The sequence below is a fragment of the Pollachius pollachius genome (genome assembly GCF_949987615.1).
Source record: "Pollachius pollachius genome assembly, chromosome: 5".
NCBI classification, from domain to species: Eukaryota; Metazoa; Chordata; class Actinopteri; order Gadiformes; family Gadidae; genus Pollachius; species Pollachius pollachius.
Window position 1 is genome coordinate 22,922,250 of NC_136938.1, and position 17,143 is coordinate 22,939,392.

The 17,143-nt window shown below is 45.2% G+C and overlaps 1 protein-coding gene across 1 annotated transcript in view; it reads right to left on the reverse strand.

The window, feature by feature from the left end:
• dok4 (docking protein 4) overlaps positions 1-14,882 on the reverse strand; it is a 22,974-nt gene extending 8,092 nt beyond the window's left edge. Inside the window, exons 1-3 of the mRNA XM_079737296.1 lie at positions 14,669-14,882; positions 2,549-2,656; positions 152-266 (exon numbers count right to left, since the gene is read on the reverse strand). Coding sequence (XP_079593422.1) covers positions 152-266; positions 2,549-2,656; positions 14,669-14,734 — 289 coding nt within the window. The 5' untranslated portion in view covers positions 14,735-14,882. The remainder of the gene's footprint in view (positions 1-151; positions 267-2,548; positions 2,657-14,668) is intronic.
• Positions 14,883-17,143: the final 2,261 nt, after the last annotated feature.

Below are 17,143 nucleotides of genomic sequence, written 5' to 3' on the forward strand. Positions count from 1 at the left end.
TGATTCACATGTTAATGTGCTGTAAATGTAGAGGTCCCTGATTCCCATGTTATCCTGCTGTAAATGTAGAGGTCCCTGATTCCCATGTTATTCTGCTGTAAATGTAGAGGTACCTGATTCACATGTTAATGTGCTGTAAATGTAGAGGTACCTGATTCACATGTAAATGTGCGCGACGTGTCATCTGTGAAAACAATGGCCACTGCTTGTCGTTTGGTATCCCTTGGCAACCGCGTGATGTTCTTCACATCGCTGATGTCTGTCACCTGATCAGGGGTGAAGGTGTGTTGTGAGATAAATTAATGAAGTTTGAATTAAAACACAACTCTCCAAACTTTCAGATAGATGTTTTAGACTGCCTGCCATTACTTGACAATCACAAATGTAAGGATCAAAGTAATTAAAAGTATAACTCGCAGCAAAGATTAGATGAATGATACAATTGAAGATAGAATACAGGGATATCAATGCCAGTCATTTAATTGGACACTCACAGTGATTTTATTTATACATAAGATTTTAACCCTATTCTAGTTTGGCAGTAGAGGAAGTAAATTTAATTAGCTTTTCAACTTACTAATTAAGACATGTTGGCGGAATTTCTGGCATACTTTGTACATCAAATGCCTATGGAACTAAGCCAACCATCATGGGGACATTTACAGTGATTGCTACAACAACGTCATGAGCTATATTTATGTGCATGTGTTTGCACCACGTTGAATCACAGTGAAGGATATGAAAGTGTGGGTGTGCGAATGGGGGGCAGGTTGAAGGGAGGTGATAACTGTGAAACAGCTCACGAGCTCGGTTTTGAGGGAGAAGGAAGAGAACAGAGAGAGTGACGGTGAGAGCAGGGGGAAGACAGATGTAGAGAGATGAAACAATACACAGACAGAGGAAGAGAGAGAAGTAGAGAGAGAGAGAGAGCGAGAGAGAGAGAGAGAGAGAGAATATAGGTACAAGGCTGGATGGTGCGGAGCTCAGAGAAGCAAGATAGACAAGGCTTTGATGTTTGCACCGCCTGCTGTCATCTATCCACCTGTGTGTGTGCGTGTGTGTGTGTGGTGTGCAGTGTGTGGTGTGTGTGTGTGAGAAAGGTTCTGACAGATATATCTTTGCCCCCTGCCAAGAACAGTGGCTGACTGACAAGAGACAATGTACACACACACACACACACACACACACACACACACACACACACACACACAAACACACAACCCCAAACACACGCATACACACACAAATACATGCGCGCCCACACACGCCCACTATCTGAGAGAAAGAACCACCACCCACTTCTACCCTTGGCTCCTCCAATCACCTTGACTAATACAACCTCTCTGAATCTTGCACTTTTCCTTCTTTATTTCTTCTTTCTCAGTACCCACAAGGTTACTCATGGGCCTCCCTCGGGTACCTGCTTCACCACTAGAAACAGCCTAAGCTTTTACCATCATCCGATACATAGACACTGCCTCAATACACACCTTGAGGCATTTCAAGCCCAGCACAAACATGCTTCAGCCTTTGATCTAGTCGTGTTGTCTCCCCTGTTCAGCACTTTGCATCGTATTGCTGTTGATCTTTCACAATAAGTGCTAGATAAATAACGTTTTATTTGGTTTGAAGCAGAAAAGACACTATGTCAACATCAGGCAAAACAAAGCTAGTTAGTTATGCTTGGATTAATCTCGCATCCAGCAGTTGTTTTACTTTATAGCAGACTTCTGAGGGGGAGACGGCGCAGATTCCGCCATGGAAACCAAATACTGAAAGAGGGGAAGATTTACACCTTGTTCCCTGTTTCAATTTTTAGATATTCTTACGATGATTTGCGGGAGTGGATAAAGCTTTCAGAACCCATTCAGTGAAGGGTTGTTCTTCAGTGGCCAATATACATAGTGTTGATTTGAAACCTTGACACTTTTACCACACTTTACTATTGCTTGCCGATATTGTGTTCAATGTTACCAGCCAATTACACCCTTACAGATCCATGCCTCCAGCCACGTGATTGGTTGAAAGTAGGAACAAATATGAAGCAAACCAAACTGAAACTCCCCCTACACCCAGATTTAAGCTCTTCTGCTATCAGACTATAAACTATGAATCTCAACTGTGATTTGTGACCAGGCCTGGATTAAATGGAATAAGTTAAAGTCAGGTCCATTTAATTTATATAGTCCTTAATCACAGTTACAGTCTCAAAGGGCTTCACAGGCCACATTTTATGACATTCCCCGAACCCTATAGCCCCTAAATAATGGCGCTTAGTCCCTGAACAGCACTTGCAGTTAAGATGCTACACACAGAGACACACACACAGACACACTGACAGATATACACAAACATACACACACACAAACACACACACCCACAAACACACACACCCAGACACACACACACACACACACACATACACACACCCACACACACATACACTCACACAAACACACACAATCAAATAAACACACACACACAATCAAATAAACACACACACACACACACAAATACACACATATACACACAAACATACACACAGCACCTTGGGGCAGGTTCGGATGTAGGCCGACTTCTCGTCGTGGTATTTCTCCAGCCGGCGGGGTCCTTTGCTGGAAGACTTCTTAAACACCAGCCAGCAGCGCCGGTAGATCTACACACACAAAGTTACAAACATATCAATACACAAACATACACACACACATAGGAAAGACAAACACACGCACACACACAGTTACACAAATTGGGAGAAACAAACATACACACACACACAGTCACATACACACACACACACACACACACACACACACACACATACAAATTCACAGCGAACACACACAAATACGCTGTAAGATTTATATGACAAAGTACACAAGTGATCACATCTGAAAGAGTTGTACTACTGTAGCAAGAGCAGAGGGAAGGGTGGGGAGGAGAGAGAGAGAGAGAGAGAGAGAGAGAGAGAGAGAGAGAGAGAGAGAGAGAGAGAGAGAGAGAGAGAGAGAGAGAGACAGAGACAGAGAGGATAGGAGGGGTGGGGGCGAGGAAAAGGGAGAAAATACCCTGAAGATACCCTGAGGGAGAGAGTGGGAGGGACATATGGGGAGGGAGAGAGAGGAGAGAAAGTGGGAGAGAGAAAGGAGGAGATGGGGGAGAGAGGGAGAGGGGGAGAAGGAAGAGGATTGCTGGGGGAGAGAGTGGGAGTGCGAGAGGAGGATGGGGGCAGAGAGTAAGAGGCCTGGGGGAGAGAAAGGGAGAGCGAGAATGAAGAATTAGACAGTGAGAGATACAAAGGGTGAGGCAGGGTGACATTAAAAACGTTTTCTATGGAGGGAATCCGGTTATGCAGATGCTATCGAGTTATCGAGAAACTTTCCAACTGAGCTGAGAGAGAAACAATATGCAATAAAACACACACACACACAAGTTCACATACACAACCACACACACACACACACACACACACACACACACACACACACACACACACACACACACACACACACACACACACACTCCTTCCAACCAACTGCTACCAACAGCAGTCGTATCTGTATTTCTTGTATTCCATCTGTCCTTCAAAACTATAACCTTCTGTTACCAGGGCAACGGCATGATCACTGTCTGTCAGCATGCGTGCGTTTTGTAATTGTATATCTTGAAGTAGAGTCACTCACTCCTTTGATTACTGATGTTCGTTTGGTTATCACACCCCTGTTGAACTGATTATATATTTATTTCTATCAATCATTTCCTACCCACACATATCTGTTATTTGAAGCAAAAAAAAGAAATATATAAATATATGTATTTGATGACAAATCTGTACTATTTTTCTGCAAGTAAATTCCTCTGGATTTCTGTGACCCATTTTTGAGAGTTTAGTTAATTACACTTTGAGCCCATCTCTTGGCGTCTTAATGTAACACCTGTGATTCAAAATGTCATGTAGTTCATATTCTCTGCCACCTTCTCTGTGCTCAAGGTATGAGAGCAGACAACATGATCGCATCCACTGGAGTCACATACTGCAGTTTACCCCCAGTGTGGATTCAATTATTACATAAGTAGCCCCAAGGTTCGCTGACGAAGGCCAGTTTCATGGTTGGGGAGGGTAATTCACTTGTTACAGGGGAAGATTACACATGGGGGTTCAATTTGAGGACGTTTTTTGAAGCAAATTGTAGTTAAGGTAAGGTGCAAGCAGTGGTGGCAAATACATTCTTTACTCAAACAGAAGTACAGATACTTTTGTAAATGTAGACACTGGTTAAGATAGAAGCACTGATCAACTTCTTTATTTAAGTAAGAGTGGAAAAGTAAAGACTTGGTAATGTATAAAAGGAAAGAATAGCCCTCTGACAATTCTACCTGCAGTTTCTCTGTAAAGCTAAATAGCCACAAATCATATTAATATAATTCGAAGACTGTGAAAGTTGAACCATTCAAACTTCAAATAAAATAAACAGGAGGCAATACTGAACAAAATTAACTTCGCTGCAATGTGCAAATCAGTTTTAGATGTCAGCAGCAGACCTCCAAACATTATGATCAAAGCGAGAACCCACTTTGGGTCTTATTAAGCCTAAAATGATTGTGTTAGTCACGCTCTCATCTCTACAGGAGTTAGATCCAACCTCCCCCACTACACTACTGGTTCTCCAATAGACGCCATTTCTCTGTGGTTCCTCTTGTCTCCGTCGTTTACGTTGGTTTCTTCTTGTTAGGTCTGATATGCACAGAGGGATACACCAAAGGATTGACTTTTCTCTGTGTTATTGTCCCGTGAAATCAGTCTTGATGTTGGGAAGGCGCGAAATTATGGAAAATATTTGGTTATTCCCCTGAAATGCATTAAAACCAGGGTTACAAGCCTGTTTTGAAAATGTAAGGAGTAGAAAGTAAATATATTTGTTTTAAATGTAGGGAGGGAGTAAAAGTAATAGTTTTTAGAAAAGGAAATACTCAAGTAAAGTACAGATACCTGAAAACTGTACTTAAGTACAATAACGTTTTTGTACTTTGTTGCTTCGTAGTAAAATACATTACATACACAGACATAAAAAATACAATAGAAGTATGATCCAAACTAGGAATTTAAAAGAGGATCAAATAAAATGTTTGAGGTAATTAAAGTAGATTCAAACACCTCTTGGCCCTTGATCTTGGCTAACATTAGCATACAAAAATAACTCCAAATTATTCCACTGATCCAAGGCTCAGCTGGTGGGGACAGCCTTGTGCACGGATATTACACATACAGCAAGGCTTTGCCAAATCAAATCACTTTTTCACAATTTTTTAAAACCCTTTTGGCTCCATATCCCTCGCCTCAGACCAATTTACATCACCTAATCTCCCACCACCAGCGCCAATGCCTCCGATGCCCTCGCTACTGCGTTCAACTTTAAAGTAAGCTAGTCTCAGCAGACACAGAGACATTGTGCGAGTCTAGTGCTAGCAGGCAGGAAGGAACTGGCGAAACGCAGAACTCTGAGCCCTTTACCAGATTAACCAGCCTTTTCATAAATGACATGTTTATATTATAATTGTTTGGTTGTTGTGGGGACTAACAGTTGTCTCAAAATGCATAATAACTGTGCACACTGTGCCCTTTGAGATATTGCTATAGGTTGCCGGTGCATTCAATATGAGCTTTTTGTATGTACCCTTTCAAAAGGTCAATCTCCCTTCAAAAAGGAGAGCAAATTTTAAACTCAAAGTAAATGATGTTGCTTAAGAAGGCACTACTTTAAACTCTTAATACAAATGTAATTTCTTTGATATTTCTTTCCAAGTCACCATTTTAATGGTACTACTCTGTTTTCAATGTTTTGCAACACTACAAAGCTGTCATGAGTCTGCTGGTGCAAACTATACAAACTGCTTAGTTCAAAAGGTTATGGCTCTCTTAGATAAACATACTCTGTGTTGATAGAGTTTAGTGAACGTACCATGTGGACAGAGTTTAGTGAAGAACTAATCCAGCTCAAGTCTGATTGTGTTTGGCTTCTCACTAGTACTTAAAGGGATTTGCGGAAGGGAAGCTCTGAATCAGTATTCTCAACATGGTCAGCGGGAGCTCTCCCCCTGAGAATCAACCAAGATCTTGTAAACAACCGAAAACAGGAAGGAAGAGGGCGGTAGATGGGATAAAGACAGACACAGAGAGGGAGGGAGGGAGAGAGGGAGAGAGAGACAGAGAAAGAGACAGAGAGAGAGAGAGAGAGAGAGAGAGTGAGAGAATAGAGAGAGCGAGAGAGAGAGAGCGTTAGCAAGAGAGAGAGAGAAAGAGAGAGCGTTAGCAAGAGAGAGAGAGAAAGAGAGAGCGTTAGCAAGAGAGAGAGAGAGAGAGAGAGAGAGAGAGAGAGAGAGAGAGAGAGAGAGAGAGAGAGAGAGAGAGAGAGCGTAAGCAAGAGACTGAGAGCAAGAGAGAGAGAGAGAGAGAGAGAGCGTTAGCACAAGAGAGAGAGAGAGAGAGAGAGAGAGAGACACACACACACAGACAGATAGACCGACAGACGGAGGGAGGGAGGGAGAGAGAGCAAGAGAATCAGAGGACAGACAGAGGGAGAAGATGAGAGAGAGTGACTTCACAAACAGCCGAGGTAAAGGTCATACGAGACTGAAGAAAATGAAATCAGTAGGAACCTTGACATGGCCGCTCCCAGGGCCCTCCGATTCTCGTGTATCTCAGAGGTGAGGTGAGGTGAGATGTACTGACACAACACTGACACAATGAGACATTATGTTTGCGTATCTCCATCCAATATCGCAGTGAGCTTAGCCCTTTCCAAACAATGGGTCGTATTTGACTGAGATTGTAGATAATATTTGATTTAAACATTTAGGGAGGTTGCAGGGACTTCTCTTGATTAAAGGGAGGTTTTTGGTCAAATGATTACAATTAACAGATAAAGAGGAGAACGCATCTGGTAAAAATTAGCAAAAAAAAAAAAGGAGTTGGTTGATAATACGAGTTAACCGTCTACCGTGGTTGAATTCACGTTTTGTAGACAAGTTGATGAACAACGCCCCATTCCACGGGAAAAAGCCAACAGGGGTGCAAGAGTCAAATAAGCAAATGATTGTTCCATAGAGGTAACACACCTTTGCGTGTAGTACAAACATGTAGTACACGCAACAACAACCACAAGCACCATCCATTCTCCTGCCACATCTGGAGCGCGTCAACAACCACCAATCAAAACCACCCGTCTAAAACTGCAGTTTAAACAAGGACCGTGGAGGGGAGGAAGGTCCAGGGGCAGAAAGGGAAAGTGAAGGAATCTCAGAGAAACGACGCCAGAGATAATAAGGCCAAGGCCAGAGAAGAAGAAGTGCATGAGCAGCACTATGCTACAGGCTGACAGGGGCAGAGATGTGTTGGGCAGGTAAGGTGACCGACTGAAAGGCCAAACCTAATAATGATGACCAGAACAAGCATCAGCGTAGGGAAGACAAAAAGCACACACACACACACACACACACACACACACACACACACACACACACACTGTAAAGGAATAGGAACTAAGTTAAGCAGAGAGAGAGAGACAGAATGGGTCAGGCTGCATGGAGCGGAGGTGAGAGAGAGTGGGTAGAGCTGGATAGAGCGTAGGGGAGAGAGAGTGAGAGAGAGAGAGAGAGAGAGAGAGAGAGAGAGATAGAGAGAGAGAGAGAGAGAGAGGGTGGGTCTGGATGGATGAGAGAGAGAGAGAGAGAGGGTGGGTCTGGATGGATGGAGGGGGGAAGAGAGAGAGAGAGAGAGAGAGAGAGAGAGAGAGAGAGGGAGAGAGAGTGGGTGGGGCTAGTCGGAGGGAAGGTGAACTAGACAGTAAAATATGATGTCTGATGTTACGAGGGGGGGAGATTGGATGAGAGGAGTACAACAACATTGGGGTGATACCATAACTACCAATTCACTTTGATGCTGTACTTAACATAGGCCTGTGTTGCATCACCAATGTATTTTTTTAGAGTGGTGGTAACACAACAGAGCATTAAAAGCAGGCTGTGAAAGATCGTCTCTGATTGGTAGAAACTGGTGCCAGGGGCAGTTGCCCTCCATATGGCAACTGCAACCATCTGCTTTTCACCACAGATGGCGCTCTCCCTAGGGTTAATTAGCTGTTCAGGTATTCTGAGCACAATTTCCAGGCTATCTTCTCTGACCAGCAATACAAAAAGGTATACTCATCTCTTTTCGGTGTGTGTGCCTTGTTTTCAATTCCAGAAAAGGATGGTGCGGTACTTCATAATTGTTCATATTTTCCTTCTTTTTCTGTTTGTTGATCAATAAAGGTGATAAGGTATAAGATTGATTCTGCTGTATAGATATCCTCCGATTTTTTTGGAATTTAATGGAATTGAAGTGGGAGCTGACTGGCAATTTCCAGTCAGCTCCAAAAGCACTCAAACGTAATCAATGTCAAAGCCACAAGCAAACGTATTTCCGCAGCGAAATGGTTGCAAAATGGAGTCTATTGTCACGACCATTGCTTTTCCCTCTCCAACATCCAGCACCTGTTGATGTTGTGGAGATTCTGTGGAAAGAGATGGCAGTTGGAGGCGTACTGTGGCAAGCTTTATAAGAGTCAGCCCAGAGACTCTAAACGTTGTTTTGATAGTCTGGATGATATCCTGATCATTTAAGTTTGCTGGTACCTACGGACCACAGTGTGTTATGGTTAGCCTGGAAGTTTTCCTCTATTTGTTCTGTTTAGCGAGACCTTCTCACCTTTGTTATTCCTTACATTCTGTTGGGGTATGCTTTAGTATAGAGTGTTATAGAGAGGAAGGTATGGGAGATAGAGGGGAGGACATGTATCCAATGACTAAGGCCAGGTTTCGAACCCAGGTCGCTATCTTCAGGACTGAGCCTATATGGTACCCGCTCTACCTATATCCCACCGCCCATTGTGGGATATACCTTTAATAAAGTCCAGTTAGGGGCATGTAACAATATTTCAGAACTTTGATTTAAAATAGACAATCAAATCAATAAAACTTCAACTGTGTTCTTTTGCTGGGCATAACAGTCGGTACATCCACAGAGAACAAATCATCCCATCAATTTTAACATTTTACTTTTCTTTAGCAATGTCAAAAGAGTCCAGGTGGTATCTTTGGAAATAATTAGCAGGCAAGGTCATCGCTAATGGCTTCTAACATCATGATTTTGAGAAAATGTCTGACTCAACCATCCATCATTGTCACAGAGGAGAACGCCATTTTAGATTGTCATTTTAGATTGCCTTTTCAAACCTCCCCCGTGGCCAACGAAGTCAGATCGCACCGTGTTGTTGAGCAGCCTTGTAGCTGACAGTGTAGTTGTCATCGGTATTTCATTATTACAGGATGTTTGTTGTTAAGAAAAAGCATTATCTTGTACTCCACTTTCACGAATTAGACCGCCATCATTGGACCTTCGATCAATAAAAAACCCTGACATTAGGTCTGGGAACAGGGACATTTAAAATTTGAGCAAATACCGGTCCTCAAACCAAGAACACCAGACACGGCTTCAGACTGGATAATTATATTCAGAAGATCAACAAATTATTCAGGACTAAAGTACAATCCTTACTGGCGTAAGTGCTCAACAAAGAGCTTTAGAAAACATTGCAATTTGCTGATTGTAGATATCCATATACTCAAGGCAACCGAAAACGGAACTAAAAACTAAATTGTCCTATTCCCTTTGCGAAGACGGATCAACAGCATTTGACAACTTGTAAAGGTCACTTGTGTATAATATTCCTCTTCATTACTCTCCACCCACATCCATTGAGATTAGACTCATGAAGTGAGTAACCCTCCCCCCTAGCCTCTATGGGGAGCCAGTACTTGCTCCCCCCACACACACACACACACACACACACACACACACACACACACACACACACACACACACACACACACATACTGTGTGTGTGTATGTGTGTGTGTGTGTGCGTGTATCAACGCACTATAGGGACTACTGAAGGGCAGAATTTCCATCATCAAATTTCTCGTATGTGGATGTGTGAGGCTGATGTTGTAGGTCGTACCTTTGTGTAGGTTGCTGTGTTTTTGGACCTTATATCAATAATGGTACCATGCTAGCAACTAGCTATGATTTGAGTTGTGGACATACTGTGAATATTGATCTGCCGAGTGTGTGTGTGTGTGTGTGTGTGTGTGTGTGTGTGTGTGTGTGTGTGTGTGTGTGTGTGTGTGCGTGCGTGCGTGCGTGCGTGCGTGCGTGCGTGCGTGCGTGCGTGCGTGCGTGCGTGCGTGCGTGCGTGCGTGCGTGCGTGCGTGCGTGCGTGCGTGCGTGCGTGCGTGCGTGCGTGCGTGCGTGCGTGCGTGCGTGCGTGCGTGCGTGCGTGCGTGCGTGTGCGCATGTGTGTGTGTTCCCTTGCATAAATCACATCAGCAACGCTCCATAAAACAGGAAAATAAATAAATAAGAGGGCTGGCCTTAAGGGGGATGGGGACCCACAGCTGGTTGGGTGGGGGTCATGGGGGTCCGCGGCCAGAGGCAGCATGAGTGACATGGTTGGGAGAGAAGGGGTGGAGCTGGACGCTACCTTGGGGGGAGCAAGGGCTAACGCTGGGGAGTCAAACGTTTTTAAAGGTCTAGCGATGAGCCACAGGCCCGGTCAGCCCAGGAGCAACAGGAAGATGACCCTCTGACGCTAAGTAGGTTCCCATGGACGGACGAGGTACGGGGTACACGAGAAAACATTTGGTAAACAACTTTCAAGGAAACCTTCAACCAGCCATTGGACCCCTGTCAGGACTTCCTCGGCTGAACCCGGGGGGTTTCTGACAGGTAACCAGTCAAAAAACCACAGGCGTCGTTCCACTGTTGCATTAATGCCAACACCTTAGAAAACAAATCGCTTTTATGTTTTGGAATTCATACATGATGGAGTTCCATTGGGTCCTGACGTTGAAACAAAAATAAGACAAGATGATTAAAAAAACAATGCTCAGAGCAGAGTACCTATTCAGGCCGTTTGTGATGGAGCGTGTAAGTGTGCGCTCGCAATTTTCGGTGAAATCGCAAAAAAAAGAAAAGAAAATGCATACAAAAATTAATTAACATGGGGGAAAAAAAAAATGAAACCTTCAAAGCTCCATTCCCTGCCTAAAAGTATTGACAAAATTACCCTCCGCAGGCAATTTCCCCACGCAGTCGGTTGCCGGGCGGATGTTAATTTCAAGCCCTGTCAGATGAGGGAGAAGCGGCGGCGGTTGAAGTGATTTGAACAGCGGTGCACTCCAATACTTGAGCTTGTCTGGTGCCGCGCAGAAAAGATAATGTCACCGCCATTAAAGACCGACTCAAATGTTTGCCCAATCATTTGCTCTGCTCACCGCTCCTATACAATAAAAAAAAGCCACAGCATTTACATTTTGTACTAATGCCGCTCGGCTTGGAGATGATAGAAACGCTGTGATGCGTGGAGCTGAGGCGGTAGAGCGCAGCTAGCCATCGCATAAGGTGTCAGTAGGTCACCCACACCCATGCCGGCAAAGTTTAATTTAAACTGATCAACGACAGACGACAGAGCCTTTGGTTTAATATAATACCTTATTTCTCTGAAAACAGATTCAGGCATAGCGTTTGTGAATGACAGAAGAGTCATGCCCTTCCAAGCTACAACGGATTGCATTGGGGGCCTAGAGAAGATAGAGGAGGATCCTACCTGATTGAAGACTATCTCTGGGGGCACCCTGATATCTTGAGCTCAGCGAACTAACCAATGAAGTGGGTGGTTGTGTTCTGTGACACACAAATAGTTTATTCAATAATCATAAGCCAATTAAAAACACTGCTTTTGAGGTAGCAGTAGGTCTTTGTGTTATATAGCTAGAAAGCAAGGAATCTCTTTCTGTATCCATGGACGTCCATTGCATATCTCTAGAAGCGTTCATCTGATCACACTCTGCGTGTTTATTGTTGGGGACATGAGAAAGTGCAGTGTCGACCAATTTGGAAACAGTCACGTTCAATATTAATAAACTGTGAACAAAATAAACAACTATCGGTGCTGTGTGCAGCGGCGGGGGGGCGGGGCCTCAGGGCACTTCGTACAGACTCCAGCATGTCTGCTTGGCGGGGGTATTGCCAAAGGACTCGAGGTACTGCAGTGTCGAGTGTGAATTGGTTTGTTGTTTGTTCTCGAGAAAGCTGCGTGCAACAAAACGAGAGGCCACGGAATAACCCTGTTCAAAACAGTCCTGTTTTGAACAGGCCCTGACCTAGTTCAACTAATTACCAGTGCATATATTTCATAACGAGAAATCTGAAAATGAGTTACTGGTGGTTTGCTGCAGCACTGCTGTCTTGTTAAGTTTTATATAAAATGATAAAAAACAATCTTATGACATCCACTTAACAAGTTCAAATATGAATGAAGTTTGACTAAATTTAACCGAAATTGTAAGAACATAGAAGACCGAAATTGGGCACCAATTGAAATAAATGTTCAAGTAAAGACCAAGTTAATAAAGACGATTACAATGTAACTGAAAAGAAATATCGGCAAATAAGAAATACCCTAAAATGCAAGTCCTTCCCAAAATCAGGGGGGGGGGGGGGTAACACATGCATACAGGGCTAGCATCAGTAGCCAGCACCAAGCTGGAGGAACACACTACAGTGATAAAACCAGGGTACCAGAGAGCCAGTACAGTGCAGCCTCCAAACCGCTGTTGTCTTGGGGCGTGGCGACGGCGGATCAGGTGCCCCCTCAAGTGAGACAAATGAAGTGTGACATGGAGAGCATTTTCTACCACAAGCCCCCGAGGGAGAGTACCTCAGCTGCTGAATCCCCCCCCCCCCCCCCCCATGTGCCTTAGGAGGAGGTTGTGACTAAGGAGACTACTCCCACCGAGAGTTTGAAGACAGATTCTCCACTGACCTCCCTGTGAGTCAGTCAACCTTACGCCCACGTCTTCCCTGTTTCTCTCACACCCTTTGTTTTTTTGTCGGTTTCTACGAGTTGTACTTCTTCTGAGAATCTTCTGCAGTACCTCTATAAATGCACACGGTAGCATTGTACTGTTATCATAATGCAACTCTATCCCCCGACAGTATCTGGAACGAGAGAGAGAAACCTTGAGTATCTGTCCAAAGGTGTGATATCACGGGATGAATACATAAACACATAATAGAAAATGTTTGAGAGAAAAAGAGAATGATTGAGGGAGAAAGAACCAGAGACAGAGAGGGACAAAAAAGTGAGAGAGCTCGATAGCCGGAGAGAGTTTGATGGACAAAGAGAGATTGAGAGAGAGAGAGATCGCGACTAATCGATCGCTTCAGCCAAAACCCAGCCGAGGGCATTTTCAGCCCGCCTGCGCCAGGGTGCTTGAGTCAACACTGAGGCGAGGGGTGTGGGGTCGGAGGGAAGGAACAGGGGGCTGGGTGGGGAGATGGCTCGAGGTTGGGTCTTGACTTAATCAGAGGGCATGTTCCTTTTCTAGTGAGGAGAGAGAGAGAGTGTGAGAGAGAGACAGAGAGAGAAACAATGAGAAAAAGAAACAGAGGGAGTGAGGGGGTGGATGTTGCTCGGGGACCAAAGTGCTAGCTGGCCTTGGGAGACTTTAGCCGGGGAAATAATCTGCGCTGACTCCCGACGTCCAACCTTTTCTGGATCAAATCCCCCGCGTTCCCCCGCTTGCTCTGCTGAGGGGGCTGCAGAAGCTCACTGCCAGCATGTGTGGGGATGCAGCACCCACCAGCCGTCTCCCCGCACCACCCCCCTACACCGTCACTATCGTTGCATCAGGATAAGCAGGGTTGAGTCCGTTGGATAAACTTCTGGCTAATAGCTAGCTAGAATGTGAAAAGGGAGAAACGTCCAGCATTCTGGGTGTTGGTGCCCCAAGCAAGGGGGGATTGGAATGGTGTGCTACATGGAGGCTAAATGCTAGCAATTGCGCTGTACAAATAGGATTGAATGGCCAACCATTAGTCCATAATAGAAATGCATGGGAAAATATGCAGCCATCTTGAGGTAATCACAGATAAGGCCTTTTATATTCCCTTAATGCGTGTTGAATTGTTACACAAATATTGGGCTGATTGTCCACCAAATTACATCACCGCTTTCATTAGGGAACACATTTCCCTGTACAGTAAAGAGTCCATTAAGGAGGTGAAACTCTTGTCAGAAAAGAGATATGGCGTGCCTTCATACTTCAGAGGGTAAACACTGTATGGTCAGTTCTAGAAGGCCAACAGAAGAAGGGAACTGGCAAAAACAGCACATTACGCACATTGATTGGTGCTTTTCTTGCCTCCATTAGGTAAGTCTCCCATCCACAAACATGTGCAAAAGCACACACACGAGCACGCTCACACACACACCCCCCCACACACACACACACACACACACACACACACACACACACACACACACACACACACACACTAGGATTTTGAATAGTAATACTCACCCCACACTTCAGCAGTTTATATGCAAATGTGTGCTCTAAAACTATAGGCAGATGTAACAGTGCTGCAGATGATTGCTCAGGGGACGAATCTGGCTCAAAGGTCACACTCGTAACCATCCCCACAACGCAAAGGAATCCAAGAGGGGAGAAATAATGAGGAAACACACACACACACACACACACACACACACACGAGGAGACCACTCACCCCAAGCTTGCGGCTGCGCATCCGCACATAGCCCTGCTTGACGATGTCGTTAAAGTTGGAGGCCATCTCTGAAAGGGGCGGGACCTGCTGTCCAGCGCCGTGGAGACCATCCAGAACCTTCTATTTTATCCCTTCTCCGTAAAACCCCCCCTTCACTCCCTGGTCTACCTCTCTTCCTACCCTTCCACTATCTCCCCTGTTCTGAACCCCACCCCACCCCCACCCACCACCACCACCACCACCACACCAGTAGCCTGCTGCAAGCTGCTCCCACACCTCAACCTGCTGTCTCTCTCTCTCTCTCTCTCTCTCTCTCTCTCTCTCTCTCCGTCTCGCACTCCCTCTCTCTCTCTCTGTCTTGTGGGCTATTTCTCACTTCCCCCCCCACTCTGTCCTCCTTTTCAGTTTTTTTCTCCACCTATCCCTCTCCACTCTCACCTATCTAACAGCCACTTCGTAATGCCCTGGTCTCTCCTCTGCTATTTTACCCCCCCCCCCCCACCCCCCCCCCCCCCAACACACCTTCCTATCTAAGACCCTCAGCCCTTCCCTCCCCGACCGCAATCATCCTCATCGCCCACCGACCTCTCCCTCCCTCCTCACTGGCAACCACTTCAACGCCTGGACTGGTGTCAGCGAGCTGCTGCCTCCTCCTCTCTCTCTACCCCTCTCTCTACCTCTCTCTCTCTCTCTCTATACAGTGTATTTCTATGTCTCTATCCTGGGCTCCCTGATCACTGGTCCTTCAGAAGCTTTCCTCTTTCTGCTCCTCCTGTCATCTGACTCTGTTGGGGCTGGGACTATCTTCCTCCTCCTCCTCCTCCTCCTCCTTTGTGAGTCTCCTCTTCCTCCAGTGTATTCAGGCCATCCCTCCTCAGCGGCTGGCCGTCTGGACACTCCTCATCCCCTTCTCCTTCTTCTTCTCTTCCTCCCCGGGAAACCCTGTGGGGCAGAATGACAATGAGAGACGGTTAAAGACAAGGCGGATGGAGACACAGCGATACGGACGTACAGGTCTTTATATATTTATAGAGAGAGAGAGAGAGAGCGAGAGCGAGAGGGGAAGTAGGGCTGTAGCTGAGCACAATATTATCTTCTATTATTCATGTCCAGTGGCACACACACCGTAATGGAGGCCAACTACGTAGGACTGGATGCATGAAGTGTATCATTAAGGCCCCGTTTGTGACAGTATGTGTGTGTGTGCGCACGTGTGTGTGGTTGCGTGTGCGTCTGTGTGCGTGTGGTTGTGTGTGTGTGTGTGTGTGTGTGTGTGTGTGTGTGTGTGTGTGTGTGTGTGTGTGTGTGTGTGTGTGTGTGTGTGTGTGTGTGTGTGTGTGTGTGTGTGTGTGTGTGTGTGTGCATATGTGTGTAGAGGGGCGGGAGCAAGGGGGGTTGGTTTGAATGAGATTGAAGTCAGGGGCAATTATTTTTCGCAATTGCATATGTTCATGTCGACAATTCTATAGAGAGAGACACAGAGTGTGTCGAGGGGAGTGTGTGTGCGTGTTTGTGTGTGTGTGTGTGTGCGCGTTTGTGAATGAGTGTGTGTGTGTGTGTGTGTGTGTGTGTGTGTGTGTGTGTGTGTGTGTGTGTGTGTGTGTGTGTGTGTGTGCGCGCGCGCGCGTGTGTGTGGATGCGTGTGCGTCTGTGTGCGTGTGTGTGTGTGTGCGCGCGCGTGTGGTCATGTGTGTGCGTGTGCGTGTGTGGTGGGTTGCGTGTGTGTGTGTGTGTGTGTTTTAACAGGCCGTTATGCTGTCCATTCCTTTGTTCCCAAATGGATGAAGGACGGACAGAATCATATGCTTAAAACCCAAAGGCAGACGAGGAAGAAGCCATCTTTTAACTCTCGGCCTCATTTAAATGAGAGATTTTGTAACCATCAGAAATATTTCCCCTGACATGGGCTCAGTTTCTTTTATCACATCAACTCTTTGGGCTCCAGCATGGCTCTGTGCCCAATGTGTCTCCAGAGTTAATATTCTGCAGTCTTGATCCTAAAGACTTAAGAGCCCTCAACGGCAGGGCATACATATTTACAAATAGTATTTAATGTGTTCAAATACAATGACGGAAATATTAAAAGAACGAAAAATATGTTGGGCCAACATGCAACTCCACTTAATTTGACCTCCAACATGTATGAATATGCAAATGAGTCATACCTCATCACCTCCCCTCAAAACTTTAACTATACCGCAATTACCAAGAATAATGGGTTTGCGCTGCAAATAATAATGTGTTTTATGCACACTCTTGTGATGGGAATAACAGTGGACCATTCTGTACAGAAATACATCTCCCTTGACAAGCAGGTCGAAAAGGTGAAAGATTTACATCGCTGAGTAAAATGCACTTTGCCTTGGTAAGATTAAGATAACAGATGCTATTTAGTGGAGGCTTTTATCCAAAGCGCCTTACAATACCGCAATTTTACAAACCCCATATACTCCAATCATGGGTTGCACAAGTGAG